This window comes from Melanerpes formicivorus, unplaced genomic scaffold (assembly GCF_026170545.1).
Source record: "Melanerpes formicivorus ecotype bairdi unplaced genomic scaffold, bMelFor1.0.p_v2 SCAF_10, whole genome shotgun sequence".
Lineage (NCBI taxonomy): Eukaryota > Metazoa > Chordata > Aves > Piciformes > Picidae > Melanerpes > Melanerpes formicivorus.
Window position 1 is genome coordinate 7,611,870 of NW_027142362.1, and position 20,629 is coordinate 7,632,498.

Sequence of the window (20,629 nt, forward strand, 5' to 3'; positions counted from 1 at the left end):
GCCGCTAGGGAGCGCTGCCTGACGCCCGGGAGGGCGGGGGAGCCCTCCTGGCCGCCAGGCGTCGCTGCAGCAGGGGTGGCGGCGGCTGGCAGAAGCGGGAAACATGGCGCAGCCTCCGCCGCCCTTCGCCGGCCGCCTTCCCCCACCGCCGTTCCGGAGCTTCCCGCCGCAGGCTGGGCCCTTTCCCCCGCCCGCTGTGCCTTTCCCTGCTCCTGCCGGCCGCGCGGGGCCTTTCGGAGTAGCGGCGCCGGCACCTCCACCGTTTTTGCTGCCGCCGGCTGGAGCCGAGGTGGACGCGGGGCCGCGCTTCCCCCCGGGCAGCCCCTACTTCCAGGCGGCTCCGCCGTTCCCGCCGCGGCCGCTGTCGGAGGAGGAGGCGGTGGCGGCGCAGCGGCAGCAGGATGAGCTGTGGCTGTCGCAGTTCCTAGGCCGGCGCCGGTCCGCCCCACCTCCGCCGCCGCCTCCCGTCGCCGCCAACCCCAGCAGCGCCCGGGAGCTGGCGGTGGAGGCGCTGGGGCGGGTGGCGCGGCTGGCCGCGCTCTGCCGGACCCTGCGGCAGCGGGAGGCCGAGGGGGACGAATCCGGCTGGGCCCAGGCTCGGGAGGAGGCGGAGGTGGCTCGGCGGGAGCTGCAGGAGGTCGTGCGACCCCTGAGGGAGCCCGGCTACCGGGAGACCCTGCGGAGGAAGGCCGAGAGGGCGAGGAAGAGGAGGCTGCGCCTGCAGCGGAGGAAGCGAGAAGCCAAAGCGGCCAAGGAGGAGGAGGCGGCCCGGGCTGCAGAGCGGGAGGCCAAGATAGACCAGTGGAGGGCCAAGTGCATCCAGGAGGTGGAGGAGAAGAACCGGGTACGGCCTGATCCTGCCTGTCTCGACTGCAGTCTTCTTGGGAGCGTCCTGCGCGTCCCTCGGGCACAGGGCAGCATCGTGGGGCCCGGGGAGACCTTGTCCATAATGGGCTTGCAGCGGGCTGTGCCTGCCTCTCACTTGCCTTTGGTCCCTGCGGTTCAGTAGGTGCCACCTGGGTGCCGCATGGATTTGCTTGCTTGGAGGCACTCTGTCAGAGGCCCACAGCCCATATTCTTTAACAGCCTTGGTGGCCGTTTCAGTTTTGCCACGTTCATGTCCTGAGCCTTGACAGGGTTTAAGTTGTTTCTAAACTCTGGGTTGTGTTTGGAAATCTTCCTCCCTGGTCTCAAGCTGTCAGCCTGTCCTGGGCTGCTCACAGCAACCCGATGGCCATCAGCATCGTGTCAGTAACCCTAAGCCTTGCCTGCTGTGTTTTTTCTTGTAAAGCATGTTGCTGGCAAGCTTTTAGGTCTCATCAAGAAGCATAACAGCTCCAAAGCAAAGAAACCCTTCTCAAATTAGGCTTGCTGGGAAGTGCTGTTAGAGTCACAAAATCATTGAATTGTTTGGGTTGGAAGGAACCTTAAAGGCCATCCTGCTGTAACTCTTTTGCCATGGGTAGGGACACCTTCTACTAAACCTGATTGCTCAAACGCCAATGTTTGTATTGGCTGAAGAGCTGCCCTTCTGCTGGTGCTTGTTCTGCCACTGACATGGCACAGAACAGCTGCTGGGAGAAGCTGTGTGTCCAGATTCTGGCATGTTAATGGTCTTTAATTGCTAAGCTGCAGAATTTGGATGATTCATGCTTATTGTTAATGTTTTTCCCAGATTTCTGTGGTTAGAGGTTATCAGGATTTATTAATTCATTAGCAGTTTGCCCCAAATTTATGAGCTCCTTGGCATGCTCCTTGGAATGGGCTGCCCATGGAGGTGGTGGAGTCACCATCCCTGGAGATGCTCAAGAGGGGATTAGATAGGGCACTTGGTGCCATGGTCTAGTAGTCATGAGGTCTTGGGTGACAGGTTGGACTTGATGATCATCTTTGAGGTCTTTTCCAACCTTGTTGATTCTATGATTCTATTCTATGGTCAGGGGCTGCTTTTGGTCAGGCATTGGAATAGGTTGCCCAGGGAGGTGGTGGAATCACCATCCCTGAAGGTGTTCAAGAAACATGTAGATGTGGCACTTTGGGACGTGGTTTAATGGCCATGGTGGTCTTAGGTTGAAGGTTGGACTCAATCTTTAAGGTCTCTTCCAACCAAAACAATTCCATGATTCTCTTTTTGTTTCCTGAGGTCTGCCATGGTTTAGCTTTTCCATTAAAAAACCCAAGGTTGGGTGGTTGACTTCACTTGGCTGTGGCTGCATTAGGTGGAAGTTATTCCACTCTCCAGCCCTGATCTTCCTGAAAACACCATTCCATTCTTGTCTGCATAGTTCACACATCATATCTCTTTTTCTTTCTTGTGTAGGAACAAGAGCTCAAGGCTGCTGCAGACAGCGTCTTATCAGAAGTACGGAAGAAACAAGCAGACACAAAGAGGATGGTGGACATCCTGCATGCCTTGGAGAAGCTGAGGAAGCTGAGGAAAGAGGCTGCTGCCAGGAAAGGTTAGTCACAACATTTTTAACCAAATGTTTTAATTGCACACCTAGCAGACAAGGTGATGTGGGTGCCCCGTGCTGACTAGCAAGGTGCAGCTTGAAAAAGCTCTTTCTTTCTTAGTTATTTTTAGTTACAATGTTATGCAAGAAGAGCTATGAAATGATTACAGCGGTTGTGTTACTACCCTTCCAAGCTGTCTTGACAGAATTATTCCAGTAAGGCTGTTGCTAGCAAGGCTAAGCTCATGTTCCTCTGAGATTTTTCCTGATGATAACAGAGCCCTTTCTGAATTTAAAAGTGTAAAATTAATTCTCTTTCTGTGTAGGTGTTTTTCCACCCCCCTCAGCAGATGAAGCCTTTGAAAGTCAAGTGGAGAGTCTCAAAACGTTGCTCAAAAATCGCACAGAGCTGTATGAAGCTGAGGAGAGAGCGCTGCGAGTTATGTTGGAGGGAGAGCAGGAGGAGGAAAGGAAGAGAGAAATGGAAAAGAAACAGAAGAAGGAAAGGGAAAAACTGCTACAGCAGAAACTTGAAATTGATTCCAAGCTGTTTGGGGATCCAGGTAAATCCTGCCATACTTAACAGCAGTTTTCCACACTGCAGTCTCACAGGCACTGGGTTTAAAATGCTGGCACAAAAATAGCTGAGAAAGAAATCAACCACCTGAGTACTCTGTGGTGTGAGGAAAAGGTGGGATAAAGTCTGATGTTAACACATGTGGTGTGACAAGAACTTTCAGCTCTTCAGCATAAACTGCAGTGCACCTCAAGCTGTTTCTATCATATTTTTCAAGAAGAGGTTGTAGATCAGGCTGAAGTGAGATTAAACAGAATACACTGAAAATCCAGCACCCAACAGATAGGTTAATCTGGTGAGTTGTTTAGTGTGACTCAGGTAACCTGTAAAGATTCAGTGTCTTACATGTTCCTGTTGTTCAGAGGATGGAGAGGGGAAAAGTTTTGCTACCCCTGACTTGCCTTTGACAGCTGTGGTAAGGGTGAGGAAATGTGCAAAACATAGAATTATAGAATGCAGTTAGGTTGGAAAAGACCTTTAAGATCATCACATGTAGATATTCCTTAATATATTATACAGGGATGTGATTTCAAGGTGCAGCTGGGGACCAGCAAATGTGTTGGCAAATCTGGGACTTCTGAGACTTTCTGGGATGGAAAGTCTTTCTGGTTCATCAACCTGTTCCTGTGTTTGTGTTTCAACAGCTGAATTTCCTCTAGCCCACCTACTGCAGCCCTTCAGAGAGTATTACTTACAAGCTGAGCATTCTGTAGCAGCTCTAATCCAGATCAGGTAAAGATAAACAAAGTTTTTGTTACTAAAGATGACAAATGTTGATCGTTGGGATGGTAAAATGATTGTTCTCTTGTGGTTCTTTAACTTCCAAGTGTGGTGGTTCAAAGACTTGCCCTGTGTTTTTTCAGCTAATACTAGGCTTCTCGCTTGATGGAGGTGATCCCAACAGATGTCTGTGTGAGGCAGGGTTCACATTTGTGCCTAACCATTCCATTTCATGCAGCAGTGCATTCGGTTTTCATGTCTGTGATTTGAAAATCCAAGTTTCAGAGTACCATTGGTAATGGTTTATGTATTGACCAACATGTGGCTATGCAGTAAATCTGACCGGGTTCACACCATCTCATACAACTCTCTCTCTATTAAAGGCACGAATGGGATCAATACTTGGTGCCAGCTGATCACCCTGAAGGAAGCTGCATCCCTCCAGGATGGGTTCTTCCAAGTCTCCCCACAAATGACACTTGGGCCACTGCTGTCAGATGATTAGTAAGAAATTATTTTGACGTTGGAGGAATGGTTGGTTATAATTACGTGTGTAAACATGAGAAGCCTGAACTGGAAGTGTCATCCTCTGTTTCAGTATCCAGGTACTGGAATGCCTTGAAGAAAAGCGTAAGAACTGGTTTTGCTGTCTGAGCGTGCAGGGAAATGCCTGAGCAAGCCCACAGCTGCCAGGCCTCTTGTGGTACGGAGTTACCATCCCGCTGCGAGTTTCGTTAGCAAATCGCAGTCTCAATGAAGAAATGTTTCTGACAAGGGTGTTTGTGCCAGGATTAACATCCTATTTTTAGGGGCTTTTATCTTTACAAGCCTAAATCCCAATGATGAAATCTCCAGAAGTACAGAAGTTTAAAAAAGAGAGATCATTAGTAAACATGTTTTTCTTCTTAAACGAAGCATGTCAAGCATCGCTGTCAAAATATTTCCTGTCTTTGTGTGTGTGGCAACGGACCTATGGCAAGTTTAAACAAATTCTGAAGCACAAACAAGATGGGGGTTTCCAAGGTCAATTAAAGCAGCTGTTGACATTTTACTCTGGTGGACTAAAAGTGGTACCACAAGATGGAAAAAATTCCCTGTTGTGGTGAAATCAGCCAGCCAGCCATGTGAATAGATGCAAAATGTCATCAGTAAATCCTCAATAAAAAGCTGAAGTCTTAATTTGCTAGAATCATTGCCTCTGTAGCTGGTTTTGCGTAGAGACAGGTTGTGTATATAATGTTGGATTTTCTAAAGGTGGTGTTTGTACAGAATAAATAGTCCAAGTGGTCTATTTTTCATTGTTTGAAGCGTTTTTACTCTGAGGGAGAGATTTGTTCTAGCACCCGGCCCCAAACGCATCTCCAGTGTGGAGAGAATTGCTGGCAAAAGGTCTGTCTGAAGGAACTTGTCCCTCCTACAAGGTGACTGAAGCATCTGATTTCAGAGCCCTCCATGTTCTGGACAGTTTGGAGTAGCTGAAGTATCTGAAGGGGGCCTACAGGAAGGCTGGGGAAGGACTTCTCAGGATCTCAGGTAGTGATAGGACTAGGGGGAATGGAATGAAGCTGGGGGTGGGGAGATTCAGGCTAGATGTGAGGAGGAGGTTCTTCTCCATGAGAGTGGTGAAGCCCTGGAATGGGTTGTCCAGGGAGGTGGTCAAAGCCCTGTCCCTGGAGGTGTTGAAGCCCAGGCTGGATGAGGCTCTGGCCAGCCTGGTCTAGTGTGGGGTGTCCCTGCCCATGGCAGGGGGGTTGGAACTAGATGATCCTTGCGGTCCCTTCCAACCCTGAATGATACTATGATAGCTGTGGGCCGTGTGGGTTTGGAGCTTTGCTGGTCTATGCAGAGCTGCAATCATTCTTGCTTCATGCTGAAGGGGATGGATTTAATCTGCAGTTCCTTACCTCTTCACAACATCATGGAAACATGTAATAGCCTAAATTAAACACTTGGGTCTTAGGTGTGATGTTAATAGTTCTTGGCAGAAGCTTTGTGTTAGTTTGTTAGTAATAGAATTAGAATTAGTAATGTCTTTTAAGGTTAGAATTTCAGTATATCAGCTACTTACAGCACCCTAAAATACAGATGATGGTGAAGTCCTCTGGAGGTGGGGGTTTGGATTTTCATGTCCATCTGTACATCCTTCCATCTGTGCTGCCACTTCCAACATCTTGTTACTCCCAAGACCTGCAGCTGGGTCAGATCCTGGGCTGTCTGACCAAAAAGCAGAAGTTCAAATAGCATCAAAACAGTGGCAGAAACAGCACTTTGTGTTGAGGGAGCTTAGTGACCAGGGCATGCCCTGTGTAGATAATTAGGCTCCTTATCCCATCAGCATGTCTGAGGGGAGAGACTAACCCCTTAAGCTATGATAATCTTAAAATGATCCCAGTCAGGGGTTTGCCTGACGCTGCAGAATGCGCAGAGCTGAGCAGTAGATAAGCAGGCAGCCCAGGAGCAGCCCTGTTCATCTTGCCCTGCCAGAAGAGCTCCATGTCTTCGTCTGACGGTAGGACAACCTCATGGTGCTCGTTAAATAGGAGTTGAAAATGCTGGCAGGTGATGTAGGTTTGGGTGCATTGCAATCCCTTGAGCTTTCTGGAGATAAGGAGGAAATTCTTGACAGTGAGGGTGGTGAGACACTGGAACAGGTTGCCCAGGGAGACTGTGGATGCTTCCTCCCTGGAAGTGTTTGAGGCTGGGCTGGAGCAGCCTGGTCTAGGGGGAGGTGGCCCTCATCATGGCAGGGGGATTGGAACTAGATGATGTTTTTCCAGCCCAAACCATTGTGTGATTCCTGTGGTTGCTTCTATGTATTTGCTCTTGGCTGTTGATGTCTGCCTGAAATGATTTGAGTTTTTAGGGAGGAAGATGAAGCACAGATGGAAGAGGAATGTTTGAAGTCTTAATTCATGCAATACACAGATTATTAATTCTTGCAAACCTTTGTGTATTTAGGGTTAAGATTCAGTCTGTCTGAGGATAGAATTTCATACTGTTTTTCAGATCTAAATAATTGTTCTAGCCCAGAAAACAAGTTTGCTGTGAGGTTCTGAGACTCATTTGCATCCTCTGATTCCTGATCTCAGTGCAGTCAATGTTTCTCCTGCTTTTCAGGCACATCCTCCTCCTGACAGGGATTTGTTAGTTTGCCAGTCTGTCATTGAGACTAGTGAGAAGCACATGAGGTCAGAACCCTTGTAGAAGCTGCTTTCTGGTGTGTAAGTTGGTGTTTACAACTGACCCTCTCACTACTGTCGTTGCTCCTCACTCCTACATCTTTTTTCTCTAAGTTGTGGGTTTGGGAATGAACACTTGTGGAAGCCTTCCTCAGAGCAGTGTTTCTGCAGTGAAATACACTGAGTTACGGTGCCATCATCTTTCTATTGTCTCCATTGTGGCTTCACACACACCCACTACCCATCTCCATCCCTGCAGATGGCAAGCTGGGGCTGTTCAGCCTGGAGAACAGAAGGCTCCAAGGAGAACTGAGTGGAGCTTACAAGAAAGCTGGGAAGGGGCTTTTTACAAGGGTGAGAGGGAATGGATTTAAGCATGAGCAGGGTAGATTTAGACTGGATATTAGAAAGAAATTCTTTACAGTGAGGGTGGTGAGACACTGGAACAGGTTGCCCAGGGAAGTTGCAGATGCCCCCTCCCTGGAGGTGTTCAAGGCCAGCTTGGATGAGGCCTTGAGCAACTTGTCTAGTGGAAGGTGTCACTGCCCATGGCCGGGGGGGTGGAACTAGATGATCTTTAGGGTCCTTTCCAACCCAAACCATTCCATGAATCTATGAATTTCAAACCAAGTAAAGCTGTTGCAGATGACAAACACCAAGATGTTCTTCTTGGTACCACCCAGCCCTTGGGAAGTGCTGATTTACAGCATAACCTGTGAGGGGGGGTCCAACCATCCCTTTCCAGGAGCTGGAGAGAGCTGGGGAAGGCAGGCTCGCTTACACATATTTTCATGCTCTGTCTTTGTCAGCACTGACGTGGGCTGTAACTTAGGCTGAGCCCTCTTAGGCTGGGGAGCAGATGGCCTGGCTGTGAGCGGGCCCCCAACACGTTGCCTTGCGTGGCGTGTTGGCTGCAGGACACGTGCGGGAGCTGAAAGCCGGTTAGGGGCTCTGCAGTCTGGGGATTACAGGCTGCTGGCGTAAGCAGCCATGCCACAACTTGTGATACTCGTCAGAGCAGCTGAGCTGAGCTGGGCAATGGAGCCTGTTACTCTGTCTGTGGGCTGGGAGCAGTTTGTTAGTCCTTTGCTGACATAAGAAACGACCTTGAATGCTGTTTCCCGTTATAGACCAGGAGTTTGTGTTGAGCAGGGAGCTTGATCTTCCCTGGATACATCTGTCTGCGTATTCTCTTTCTGTGGAGTGTTTATCCTCATTGCCCTAGGAACCATTTCTTTCTAAAGGAAAAAAGATAACTGGTTCAGGGATGTCACACTGAGTGTTTCACAAGACCAAGTTCTGGCTGGTGCACTTTGGTCACAACAACCCCAAGTTGTTCCTTGTTTGGCTCTCAGGAAGCTGCTGTGGAGCTGGAGGTGATGTCCTAGCCTCAGCTCTGACAACTTAGCATTCATGAGCTCTGTGACTGTGGGTGCTCTCTGAGCTCACAGAGAGAGGACACCTGTGAGGTGTCATCCTTGGACTCTGTTTCTGCCTCTATAACTAGAAAAAGTGGTTCATCTGTCCCAGGCTCGGGAAAGAGAGCATGTGATGGGCGGCAGAGGCAGGAGGAGGGATGGGAGCAGTGGGGCATGCACAGAAGAGGAAATGGAAGAGAATAATGTTCCAGATCTCTTCCAAATGAAGCTGTAAGCCTGGTGAGGTCCTGCTGGCTCAAGCTCAGAATAGCAAAGGTTAGTTCAGACAAATCTTCTGGTATCAGCCACTAAAAGTATGCAAACCTGGGCATTGCATACTGTGGTTCTTACTCAGCTGGCAGCATCTTTAAGGGCTTTATTCCTTCTACTGGTGTCTCTTGAAATAGGTCATTTTTCTCTCCTTCCACCCAGCTTGCCTTTTACAGTTCTGCTTCATTCTTCCCTCCAGCAGCAAGAACTCAGGCAGCAGCGATGAGCTACCTGGATGAAGTTCCTTTCCGCACAGCCAGCTGCCTCGGCGGGGGCATGGGGGGAGAAACCACTCTCGTCACAGCCCCTGCCATCGAGCTCCATGACTGCACTGACATCCTCATGAGCACCATGGTGAGCACACTCTGCTTGTCTCTGCATCCAGATGCACTTCTGGAGAGATGGTGTCAAGGGTGTATGCTGCCTTTTCTTGTGAAAGAAGGGAAGGGAAACTTCTGCTTCTAATGGAGCTCCTTTTAATTGCCTGGTTTGCAAGAGAGGGAGGAGGTGAGGATGATTTATGGTGGGCAGGAGTGAGGAAAGGTTTATTTCAAGGTTGGTTTTTGTTAATCCCACCCAAGAAGGAGGGTTGGGTCGTTCTGGGATAGGAAGGGAAACTTCAGGCTCTGCTCTGGGATTGTTCTACTCTGGAATCATCACCATCTGATTTACTAATGATATTTGTTAATCTAAAATGGATGTAAGCAGGCAGTGCTACCTGTGCTGGCACCAGATACATAGATGTGTGTGTGTGTATGTATATACACACACAGATATAAACAGGAGATTGTAGTGAGGTGGGGGTTGGTCTCTTCTCCCTGGTAACAAGTGATAGGAGGAGAGGAAATGGCCTCACCTTTCACCAGGCAAGGTTTAGGTTGGACATTAGAAGAAACTTCTTCACTGAAGGGGCTCTCCAAGACTGGAACAGGCTCCCCAAGGAGGTGGTTGAATCCCCATCCCTGGAGGTGTTTAAGCAATGCAGAGATGTGGTGCTGAGGGACGTGGTTTAGCACCAGGCTTGGTAGTGTTAGGTCATGGTTGGACTTGATGATCTCAAAGGTCTTTTCCAACCAAAACCATTTTATGGTTCTATTCTCTGATTCCATGATAAAAATCATCCTGTAGCCCTTAGTGGTCTTCCACATTGCTCAGTCTCAAACTGCTTTTGAGCTTACACCGATTGCTGCCACAGTTTTGTCTCTGATTTTAAATGCCAGCACAGTGATTTGAAGGAGCTCTCTGTGCTCTAGAAGGGGTAGGAAGCCTTCCCCTGTACAGTCACACTGAAGGCATGGATTTGATTTTTGGGGTCTCTGGTTGGTGCTAGCACAGCTCTGGTCCAAGATGGTTACAGAAACGTGTTGTGTATTTAGCCTTAAATAGTCTCACCCATAGATGGGGTCAGTGCACTTCATGGCAGAGAAAGTGATCTGGGGCATCCCCAACAGCCTCTGCTTGCTCCTGGTGATGGTGAACCAGCAGCAGACACCACCTCTGGCTTTTCAGTAGTTCAGCTTTGCTCATCTCTCCCCAAAATGACGCATCCCAAATCCATGAGCTGTATTTAACACAAAGAGTTGCCGTGGTGGTCATGGTAAGTGAGTTCTCTAAAGGAAGTTGCAATTCCCAAAAGGAATTTTTAATGCAGATGGGGTTTGCCATCTGTGCAAAGGCAGGTGATGGCTTGCATCCCCATGGACCAGCTGAGGTGTTCCAGCACCCTGTCCTATCCTGAAAAGCCCCCAGCCCTGTGCTTCTCACTGGTGCTCCCCGCCAAGGCTAAGCGATTGTGCTGGTGGTCTGGGCTAACCCTTCCTGAGGCACGTGGTGCTGTTTTCCTTGGGGAGGCTGCTTTGGGCCCATGGCTGACAAGTAGCAGGGAGCAGTAAAAACAGCATTCCTGGGCTGTGAATGTACTTGCCTGCCTGTCCAGAGGAGACCTTGTTTGGAGAGCTCTGGGTCGAGTAAGGCTTGTTTATTCCAGGAAAACCCTCAGATTTCAGTCTTAAACGTGCTTATATTTTAAGCCAGACTATGTGGAAATGACGACTCTGGTCTGGGACCAACTGAGCTTCTGGCGCCACTGGAGATGCCCACAGCTGGCCCTGCCTCTGCCCAAGGTGGCATCTCCCCCCTTGGTGGCTCCTGAGCCTTCATGCCTAAGGTATCAGTGCCAAGTGCTCCTTGTCCCCTTTCACAGCAGCCAAACTGACACAAAACCTCTCTGAGCATAAAATGCCTCTCAAAAGATCTGGTGATACAACTCAAAATAGATTCCCTAGAGGCATGAGGCTGGCACCGCCCAATCCTACAGCCCTGTGCCCACAGGGAAACAGGACCCAATATGGGAAGGTGCAGCCCTTGAGATGTCCTCATGAAGTGCATGGTTCACGCCATCCAATTTCACCTGCCCTCACCAGCTTCTTCTCACTCTCCCGCAGCACGACTTCTCGCTGGAAAGAAAAGTGCTTTACTGGGTTGAGGTGGCCTCTCAGCAGCAAACCTCTCTGCATCGAGTCACCTCTGAAGTTGTCCCCACAGCTCCACCATGCTGGCTGCTGCTGGTGGATCCTGCTGACACCTATGGGGGGAGAGCACGAGATGGGCCAGTGCGGCGCAGCATCAGCCTGAGCGCTGCCCCCAACGGCTATGGGCACACCAAGGGCAGAGCTGCCTTGTCCGACACCGAGAGCGAGACCTGGTGCTCGGAGGAGGATGAGTACTCAGAGGATGATGAGTACTCCTCGACCTCCTGGGAAGAGAGTGACAAGGATGAAAAGGGTTCCAGGAGGAGAAGCATTGGGAGAAGCGTGCCTCCACGTCCCTGCTTTTACCTGAACCGACCAAAGACATCACCTGGCTTACTGGAGCCCTCACCAGAGAACAGTGACCGCAACGCAGCCAGCCCAGACCCCAGCAAGCAGAGGAGATCCATGGTGATATTTAACAACATGAAGAACGAGCTGGAAGCAGCCAGGAGGAAGCTGGCTGCTTTGGTGCATCCTTTGAACAGAGCTGCCACGGAGAGCAGAGAGCTCCCAGTGCCACGGCCACTGCCACCAAGCCCCCGCACCAGATGCAGCATCAAGTATGGGCCAGCCCCAGCCGTATCCCACCTGGGCACCCAGCTGCCAGCTCCTCCAGCCCCAGCCGTGCCGATGCCCCCCATCAAACGGCACAAACCCACAGTGCCGGTGAGATGTTTCCTTCTGGTCGCCCTTTGCTTGTGGCTGAGGCAGGAGGGAGGTGAAGGGCATCAAATCAGTCCAGTTTGCTGCAGTCTGGCCAGCAAAATGGGGCTTTGGGAGCACTGAACCCGTGAGAACCTGCTGATGAGTGTTCATAAGAAGGGAAGAAAGGGGTTTTCTTGCCAGGGGCCAGAGGCAAGCTTTCTGGGTGGACATTACTTGCTCTGTCCTAACTTGTTCTGTTCTGTTCTGTTCTGTTCTATTCTAATTCTATTCTATTCAATTCAACAGACATCAAAAAACATCTGTTTTTCCCAACAAGGCAGGCATCTTCCTTGATTTTCAATCTGAACACTTTCAAAAGCAAAGTGAAAGAAGTTTTTTTTGCCTCTTTCCTCTCCATTTCCCCTTCTAACAGATGTAACCAGGATCACAGCCATCACAGCCGGTCCTCTTGGCAGCCCCAAGAGAGAATCTGGGGCTTGAAAGGAGACAAAACTGGGCTGTTTGTGTGTCCCCTCTGTCCTGGGTCTCCCTCGTTACCTGTCCCCATGCTCACTGCCCTCCTTCACTCTTTTATAGATGGTAAAGGCCACTTCACCTGACTCCTCTTGCAGTACTGGCCTCCCTCTCTGTGGCAGTGGCTGGCTGTCCTTTCCTAAAAGTAGGAAACTTCAGATTTCTTGGTGCTATTCGAAACAGAAAGCTTTGAGTGACAGTGGTGTGAAGTGATGGAGTAAATACTGCTTTGTCACTTGAATTCTCAACTGCACCATGTGCACCATGAATTACTGAAGTTAAAACCATTGGACAAGTGAAAGGCTGGGTTATTTAGATGCAGTTTCATTAGACATCAGGTAATTAAGGAAGATCAATTGTCCACATGTATTTGTACCTCACCCACCCTGCTTGGCTGCTGATGCACGTGCACCATGCTGAATGCTAAAGCTTCAACCCTAAACAAGCACATTCATGTACTGGCTCATTCCTGGAGGTGGCTTTGTAACAGAAGCCTAAACCATCTGCTGAACATCACAGGCAGAAACAGGGCATCAGGGGAGCACCTTTCTGCCTGGGTTGCTGCATTGCTTCTCTGTTGGGTAGCACTGCCTTGAGCTTGGCAGGTCAAGGACAAGCATGGCATTTGTTGCTGGAGAGGTGACCGGCATTCCCAGGGAAAGGAAGCTGCTTTTGCTTGCTTTGCCCCATGAGCCTTCCTGACTGCTGTTTTCTCTGATCTCCATCTATAGCTGAGCCTGGATTTAATTAAGTCCAGTCTCCTCTGATGCCCAAAGGGGTTTTGTTCTATCTATGGGAACTTTCCTCTTCTGGAGGGAGCAAGGTAACTGCTGGCATTTGAAAGCTTTGCCTCAGCCTGGCTTGTTTCACATCCTTTCATGAGCTGGAGAAAGAAGACCATCTGCTGTTTTTTCTCTTGCAGTCCCTCAGCCCCTACGCCTGCCTCCCCCCTGCCTCGGCGCCTACACGACCTCTCAGTTCCCACCGATCCCAGCCGGACTCCGCAGCTGATCTGCTCTCGGCGCTGAGCCAGGAGGAGAGAGACCTCATCGAGCCTGTTATAGCCTTGGGCTACCCCACCCGCAAAGCCATCCTCACCCTCCAGAAGACTGGAAGGCAAAGCTTAAGCCAGGTTGGTGGAGCTGGCGTGGTGTCACAGAAAGGTCTTGGTGAAGGATATTGAGCAATGTGTGGCCAAGAATGCCAATGGTGTCCAGGGGTGCATCAAGAGTGTGACCAGCCGGTCAAGTTATCCCCCTCACCTCTGTCGTGCTGAGGCCACATCTGGAGTACCATGTCCAGTTCTGGGTTCCCCAGTTCAAGGAACTGCCCATGAGAGTCCAGTAGAGGGCTATGGAGATGCTGAGAGGACTGGAGCATCGCTGTGACAGTGAGAGGTTGAGAGACCTGGGGCTGTTTAGTGTGGAGAAGAGCAGTCTGAGGGGGGATCTTCTCAATGCTGATCAATAGCTAAAGGATGGGTGTCAAGAGGGTGGGACTAGAGTCTTTTCAGTGGTGCCCAGGAGCAGGACAAGGGGCAATGGGCACAAAGTGAAATCCAGGAGGTTCCACCTGAAGATGAGCAGAAATTTCTTTGCTGTGAGGGTGTTGGAACTCTGGAGCAGGCTGCCCAGAGAGGTTGTGGAGTCTCCTTTTCCAGAGACTTTCCAAAACCACCTTGACATTGTGATCCTGGGCAAGCTGCTGTGGGTGGCCCTGCTTTAGCAGGGAGGTTGGACTACATGATCTCCAGAGGTCCCTTCCAATCCCCCACCGTGCTGGGCTTCTGGGATATTCATTGAGAAAAAGATGGCTGTCTTGCTTGGGGTGGCCTTCTGATGGCCTCTTTGGTCTCAGACCTCAGCTGTCAGGCTTTTGCACGAGATCAGATGCTAGCAGTTGTGCTGCAATAACACAGCAGTGAGCTGCCCTCAGGCTTTCAGCGAGCCGTGGCAGCCGGGCAGCGTTATCGCTGCGATCGCTGTCTGGAGCTTGCTGGCCTTTTGAAGTACAAATTTTGCCCCCCTATATGGAAACTTCTTACACATCATTTTTTCCCAGCTCTTAGATTCATATGATTATTGCCATGGCTCATCCTGTCAGAGCAGGACTGTACTAATACCTTGGGGATTTGTTTGGGCTCTCTCCCAAACACAAGCTTCTCGTGTTGAAGCAACTAAGGACTCCATGCAGGCTTTGCAGCTGGCTCCCATGGCTCTTTTCCTGAGGAACCCTCTATAATGCTCTGGAAAATGCATCTTGTGAGGAAACTGGGATTGTTTAGCCTGGAGGAAGGGAGGCTGAGGGGACACCTTGCTCTCTACAACTCCTTGAAAGGAGGTTGGAGCCAGGTGGAGTTGGTCTCTTCTCCCAAGGGACAAGTGATAGGACAAGAGGAAATGGCATCGAGTTGCACCAGGGGAGGTTTAGGTTGGATATTAGAAGAAAATTCTTCACTGAAAGGGTTCTTAAAGACTGGAACAGGCTCCCCAGAGAGGTGGTTGAATCCTCATCCCTGGAGGTGTTTAAAGGACAGAGAGATATGGTGCTGAGGGACATGGTTTTGCACATGCATGAATGTGATGATCTCGGAGGGCTTCTCCAACCTTAATGATTCTCTGATCCTGGGATACCTGCAATTCATTAAAAATAATGAGCATCCAACCTCTTCCTCTCCCTGGCTGCTGATTATGTTGCAGCCTGCTGTGCTGCATCCTCATGCCTGAGGTCTCTGCTTATCCAGACAAGTATTTTGTGGTCCAGGTGGGCTCAGAGTATTTGTGCCATGAAGGATGCTGCTGGCTATGGTTTGGCAAGCTTGGGGCTAGACCTGCCCATCCCACTGAAGGGTTTAATAGGGTTAAATGACCTGAGTAGGTCTTGCAGAGAGAGAAGAGGTTAGCAAGAGGGATGTCCACTGGGCTGTCATGCCAGGGGGCAGGAGCAGACCCTGGGCAGAGGTGTGAGCAGGCACAGCACTGAGCAGCCAATGTTGGGTGCCTGTCTCCTTGCTCTGCTCCCTGGGGAACTGCCTGTGCTGCGTGGGCCTGCTTTTCCCTGTCTGGTCGGCACACGAAGCTGCTCTGCAGCTGAGTCATCCTGCAGCTTCTGTCTCCCTCCTGAATCACCCCAGCTGGACCAGCCTCCCCAGACCCTAGCTGGTGCTTCAGACAATCTCACTACAGGCCAAGGTGGGAAGAGAAGCTTTGGTTCTTCATTTCCTTAAGTTTCATCTCAGCAGAGGGAGATGGGCAGAGCCCAGCCCATGTTCTTTGTGTGCAAGGGTGTCCTGTAGCAGCTGCTGTCTCAGTCTGAGGGAGCAGCACATCCTAAGGATGGAAATGGGTGCAGTCTGCTCCCTTCTGGGTAAACACAGACTCCCTTCCTCTTGGAGAGGTGATGGATGCACCAAAATGCAAGGCTTGCCTTCTATCCTTTGCCTTCTTTACCAGCAGTTCCCATCTTTCCCATTTGTGCCCAATGCAGCCAAGACAGAACATAAGGTGCAGCCTTTCATGTGTCTCTTACAAGTACAAAACTACCAAATTAGGCTAAACCTTCCTGGAAAATGTTTCACCTCAAGTTAAAAACAAGAGCTGTGGGCACTCTTTGTTGGTTGCTGGTGTTAGGCAGGGCTTCAGCCTGTGATGATGACAGCTTCAGCCGTCAAGATTGATTGCAGTACCAGATGGGAGCCAAAAATTGCTCAGTTTCTTTGCAGTGTCAAGTCAAACTGGCAGAGCCCACTCCGGTGGAGAAGGCAAGGCTGCTGCCTGAAGGAGGTGATGCTGTCTCAGTTTTGGTGGAAGAGCCTCTCTAAAAGGCTCAAGCAAGGTTAATTGCCCCAACACACTGGGGGTTCATCATCTAGGATGTCATGGCCAAACAAAAAAATGCATTGTTGCATTTTGGTCAGTGGTCATTGGTCAGTCAAAGATGCATTGTTGACCCACAGAGCCATGGTCCAGGTGGCTTAGTGAACTGGATGTTGGGTATGGCTTTGCTCTTCTTAAGCTGTCAGCTGTTGGAGCTCTTGAAGTGAGGACCTCATGAGGAAGGGCCTTTCTGCTGGTAACAAAGGGAGGTGGAAGAGGAAACTCACCAGAGGAGGAGGGATTTCCTTTGCATCACTGCACAGGTTTGTCTCTGATGTGAAAAGCCACATTTCTGCACATAGCACCAAGTAGCAGCAAATGAGAGGATGAGATAAATCAGCAGGTTGCTGATCTACCAGGGCTTGAAGGGCTCTTCCACACAAGGAGTTCATTATGAAGGTTGGCCAGGTAGTAGATAAAGCTGAGTTCTCCAGGGATGCCTGCACTGGAGGAGCTTCATGTCTAAGTATTCTAAAGACTCTCCTTGAAAACTGCAAAAGGAAAAAGGAACTTGAAGAGGGCACTGGCACCTCCTCCTCCCCAGTGAGTGGTGGTGCTGATTCCAGACCCAAGAGGGTTAGCAGGTCAAGGTGTTGAAAAGCCTGATTTTGTTTAATCTTGAGGGTATATATTATTAACTTACTGAAACAAATCACAGAGCTGACAATAACCCAGATTTCATGCTGGGCTGGAACAGGTTGCCAGGTCTGTCTGCGTTCTGCTGTGGGCACAGTGAGTGGCAGCAGGGCAAGAAAACTCAGCAGTGATCCAGGGATTTTAGGAGATAAGGAAAACTTTTTTCTGGACATAAGGAAAAATGTTCTCACTGGAAGCATTGTCAGGCACTGGAACAGGCTGCCCAGAGAGGTAGTTGAGTCAGTGTCCTTGCATATGTTTGAAAGCCATGCTGGTGTGGTGCCTTGGGATGTGGCTCAGTGGTGGACTTGGTAGAGCAGGGTTAATGGTTGGACTTGACCTTGAAGGTCTTTTCCAGCCTAAATGTTGCTGTGATTTTAGTTAGTAGCCTAACAAGGAGAATGAACCCAGGTTCCCAGTGCCTGTGATGAGTGACTGTCTCATTTTTGAGTCGATGAGCTGCTCCTTCAGGCTGACATTTCTCCAAATCCTTACTCTGCTCTTCAGCCAAAATAGATCAGCTCAACCCCTGAGGGACTTTGGGGGCTTTTTCAGGTTTTATGGTCTTTTACTGAATGCCTCTTCTTGGCCACAGTGGTGCTGGGGAGGGTGGAGGTCTGTGCACTGGTAGATCGGGGGAGATATGAATCAGCTGCTTCTTGGATGAGGACAGCATGGCTGTGGGGAGACCCATGGGATGCTTTTATTCCCCTTGCTATTGTATAGCTCATTTATTATTGTCTCTCCCATATGTTTTTGGACAGCAAAAGCTTCTCGTGGTATTTAGAAGATACCACTGGGAATAGTGCTGTCAGCACTCCAAGAACAATGAGGGGAGCCAAAAATAACTGTTTACGTTCGGTAATGACAGCACACGGGTCTCCCCCAGGGGGGTTCTGTGCTCAGACCCTGGAGCAAACCCACAGCTGCCTGAACCCCAGCACATCAAAGGGAGGCTGGGTCAGCTGAGGGTAGACATCTCACCAGGACAGCCTCTGCTTCACCCCATAACCTGGAAGCCATCGCTTTGGCTCTCAGGTGGTTCAGATGTTTGGTGTGCTCCTTGTCCCCCCTACGCCTTGTTCCCGTTCCCATCCTGGGAGGGCGTGGGGGACCAAGATGTTGTCTTCTGGTGGGAGTCCTGCTGACAAACAGACTGCTCTGGCTGAACATCAGACTGGCAACAGCGGGACGGCAGTGACCCTGGTCCTCACCATGAGTGTGTCCCTGGAAGGTGAATGCACTCACTCCCCATGTTTGTGAAGGCTGGATTAACCCTGGTTGTCTTCTGCAGATCCTGAGTTACCTGGGTGCCTGTGACCGGCTGCTGAAGCAAGGCTATGAAGAAGGGCAGGTGGAGGAGGCCATGGAAATGTTCCAGTACTCAGAGAAAAAGGTCAGAGCAGGGCAGCACAGCCTGCCCTTTTGTGCTGCTTCCTCCAGCTCGCTTTTCCAGCAGCCTGCACGCTCCCCTCTGCCTCCACCACCCCACCCAGCATGTCAGACCCACTGCCCTGCTAGCAGCGAGCCCACACTTGCAGCAGACCCAGGGCAGAGTCACTGTAAGGACCCTTTCGGGGAAGGACATGATTCTGTCACTCCATCCATCTTTGGTGCCTGTAGGCACCATGCTTGCCCAGGCCCTGCACAAGGACTCCCCCACCCAAGGCCACCAGAACCTGCACTCACTACCTCCCTCCTGGCTCCCCCACTTTGTGTTTGCCTCCCAGGGGGAAGAGCCCTGGTGGCACACTAGGTTTTGGTCTCCATCATCAGTCACTCCCTAGAGGTAACAAAGAGCCTGGGGGGTAGGAATGCTTGAAATTTGGGCTGGTGATGCTGATGGCACAAAGAATTGCTGGGCTCACCAGTCCTTGGGGCTGCAACAGCAGGAGAGTGCCTGGGTCTTGGTTCCAGGCAGGGGGTTGTTTACTGAGGACACAGCTCTGGGAGTTGTTGTGGTGCTGGGGCCCAGCACGAGCAAGGGGGGAACAGGACAAATTAATTCCAGCTTGAACTCGCTGCCTTTCCATGGTCTCTTTATAACACAGGCAAACACATGCATAGGAGCTTCAGCTTCATAGGAAATAAGTGAAGCTCAAGGCTGGCTTTATTAAACATTGCTTATGTGAGAAGCTGCTGCAAAGGCTCACATTTAAATGCTGGCAGTGGTGTGTGTGTCCTCGCTCTGCTGTCGAGTGCCCTTCAGCTGTAATACAACCCAGACAGGTCCTCTGGCTGCAGCCTCAGCACCCAGCGCTCTTTCTGCTGTGACTCCATGATAAATCCATCCTTAAACCCCAGGATAACATCCCTCTTTTCCCCTCTTCTTCCTCCAGGCAGCTGAGTTCTTGCATTTGTTAGCTCAGTTTAATGATATGGGCTTCCAGCAAAATGAAATCAAAGAAGTCCTTCTGCTTTGTGGGAATCAGAGGGAGAAGGCACTGGAAGAGCTCGTGATGAAAGCCCAGTGAGCAGCATCCTGGACCCCAGTCACAGCTTCCCCTCTCCAGACTGGACAACTGAAGGATTTGGGTGGGTTGGCACCTGCTTACCCTTCTGCTGTTCCATCCCCAGTACAAGCAACAGAGCTCAGCAGGCACACAGCACCAGCTTGGTGTCTCATCTCACTTTATGGACATCCATCATAAGCAGATTTGTCACTGTTCTAAGGCAAAGGCTTAGAGTGTTCATCTCCACCCACACATCTCCACCCACTGTATCTCAGCTGTTTAGATTAGAGGCAGTAAGACCCAAACTACCTTCAGCTTAGGTTTTGCAGACCTCAAACCACCGTTTTTTCCCTCCATCTGGGTGATGAGTGTCATGTTTTCAACTACAATCAAATGTGGATTCTTGAGAGATCATATAAATCAGCAGCAGAGATTGTTGTCAAAACTGAAGGCTCCTGCAGAAGCATTTGTTGGTCCTTGCCTGGGAGGAGTCTCAGATGACTTAGTCAGGGATGAGTATTGTAACTGAAATCCAGTCTGACCACATTAGCTTCCCCCTTTTAAACCAGAAACTGGAGAAAAATGCACAATTCCCTGAAAGTAAGGAAAGAAATCAGGCTGCCCTTGCTCTAGAAATACACAAGGTTTATCCAGTGTGAGGATTTATGTTCAGGGAATTCCGTGAACAGAGGGACAGGGAACAGCTTGGCTGTCCCTCGTGCTCTGCCCAAATCGGGAATATCCAGGGGACTCTTCCCTAAACTGTGGAGACAGTGGCTCCAGAGGAACTTAAGCATGAATGTCAGGATCAGGGAATTCTGGGTGCCCAGAGGAATTCTTTGTGTATAACTGGAGGGCAGAGAATGGGAGCTTCAGGTCACATTATGGGATGTCTCTTGGCTTGGTGGTGGAGCAGTGGGCAGTGTTTTTACATAAAAGAATGTTAGTTTCCTGTGAATGAGACACAGATGTACTTGCTTTGAATAAAGGTGGTTGGAGAGGTTCTTCTGAAATCCCTTTGTCTCTTTCCCTGTGAAAATGCCAGCTGGCACAACACAGCAAAGAAAATCCTCCATTAGTTCCATCTTCCTATTGTATCCTCCCAAATGATCTCCTAGCCACCATACTTAGAATCACAACACAGTCAGGGTTGGAAGAGACCTTTGAGATCATCACATCCAGCCTCTTGTCTAGAGCTCACAATCCCACCACTACTGCTAAAACATTAAACCATGGCCCAAAGCACCACATCCACACAGCTTTCAAATACCTCCTACCTTTTCACCTAAGTTTAAAACATCGTGTCCCTTCTCCCAGTGTCTCTGGGCAGGTAAGAAA

At 50.1% G+C, this 20,629-nt stretch overlaps 2 protein-coding genes across 5 annotated transcripts; both read left to right on the forward strand.

The window, feature by feature from the left end:
- The first annotated feature begins 83 nt into the window (after window positions 1-83).
- On the forward strand, window positions 84-5,041 carry PDCD7 (programmed cell death 7). The gene is made up of 5 exons (XM_068143477.1): window positions 84-844; window positions 2,321-2,459; window positions 2,780-3,016; window positions 3,675-3,762; window positions 4,134-5,041. The coding sequence occupies exons 1-5, from the start codon at window positions 104-106 to the stop codon at window positions 4,249-4,251; spliced, it is 1,323 nt and encodes a 440-aa protein (XP_067999578.1). The 5' UTR covers window positions 84-103; the 3' UTR covers window positions 4,252-5,041.
- A 1,090-nt stretch (window positions 5,042-6,131) lies between these two features.
- On the forward strand, window positions 6,132-20,286 carry UBAP1L (ubiquitin associated protein 1 like). 4 transcript variants are annotated; one of them, XM_068144356.1, is made up of 6 exons: window positions 6,132-6,259; window positions 8,817-8,971; window positions 11,062-11,814; window positions 13,250-13,459; window positions 18,133-18,234; window positions 19,178-20,286. In XM_068144356.1, the coding sequence occupies exons 1-6, from the start codon at window positions 6,244-6,246 to the stop codon at window positions 19,310-19,312; spliced, it is 1,371 nt and encodes a 456-aa protein (XP_068000457.1). In that variant the 5' UTR covers window positions 6,132-6,243; the 3' UTR covers window positions 19,313-20,286. The 4 variants fall into 4 exon arrangements, with proteins under 4 accessions (XP_068000457.1, XP_068000458.1, XP_068000459.1 ...); XM_068144357.1 differs by having other exon boundaries at window positions 6,217-6,259; window positions 8,820-8,971; XM_068144358.1 differs by lacking the exon at window positions 6,132-6,259 and adding an exon at window positions 6,285-6,309.
- Window positions 20,287-20,629: the final 343 nt, after the last annotated feature.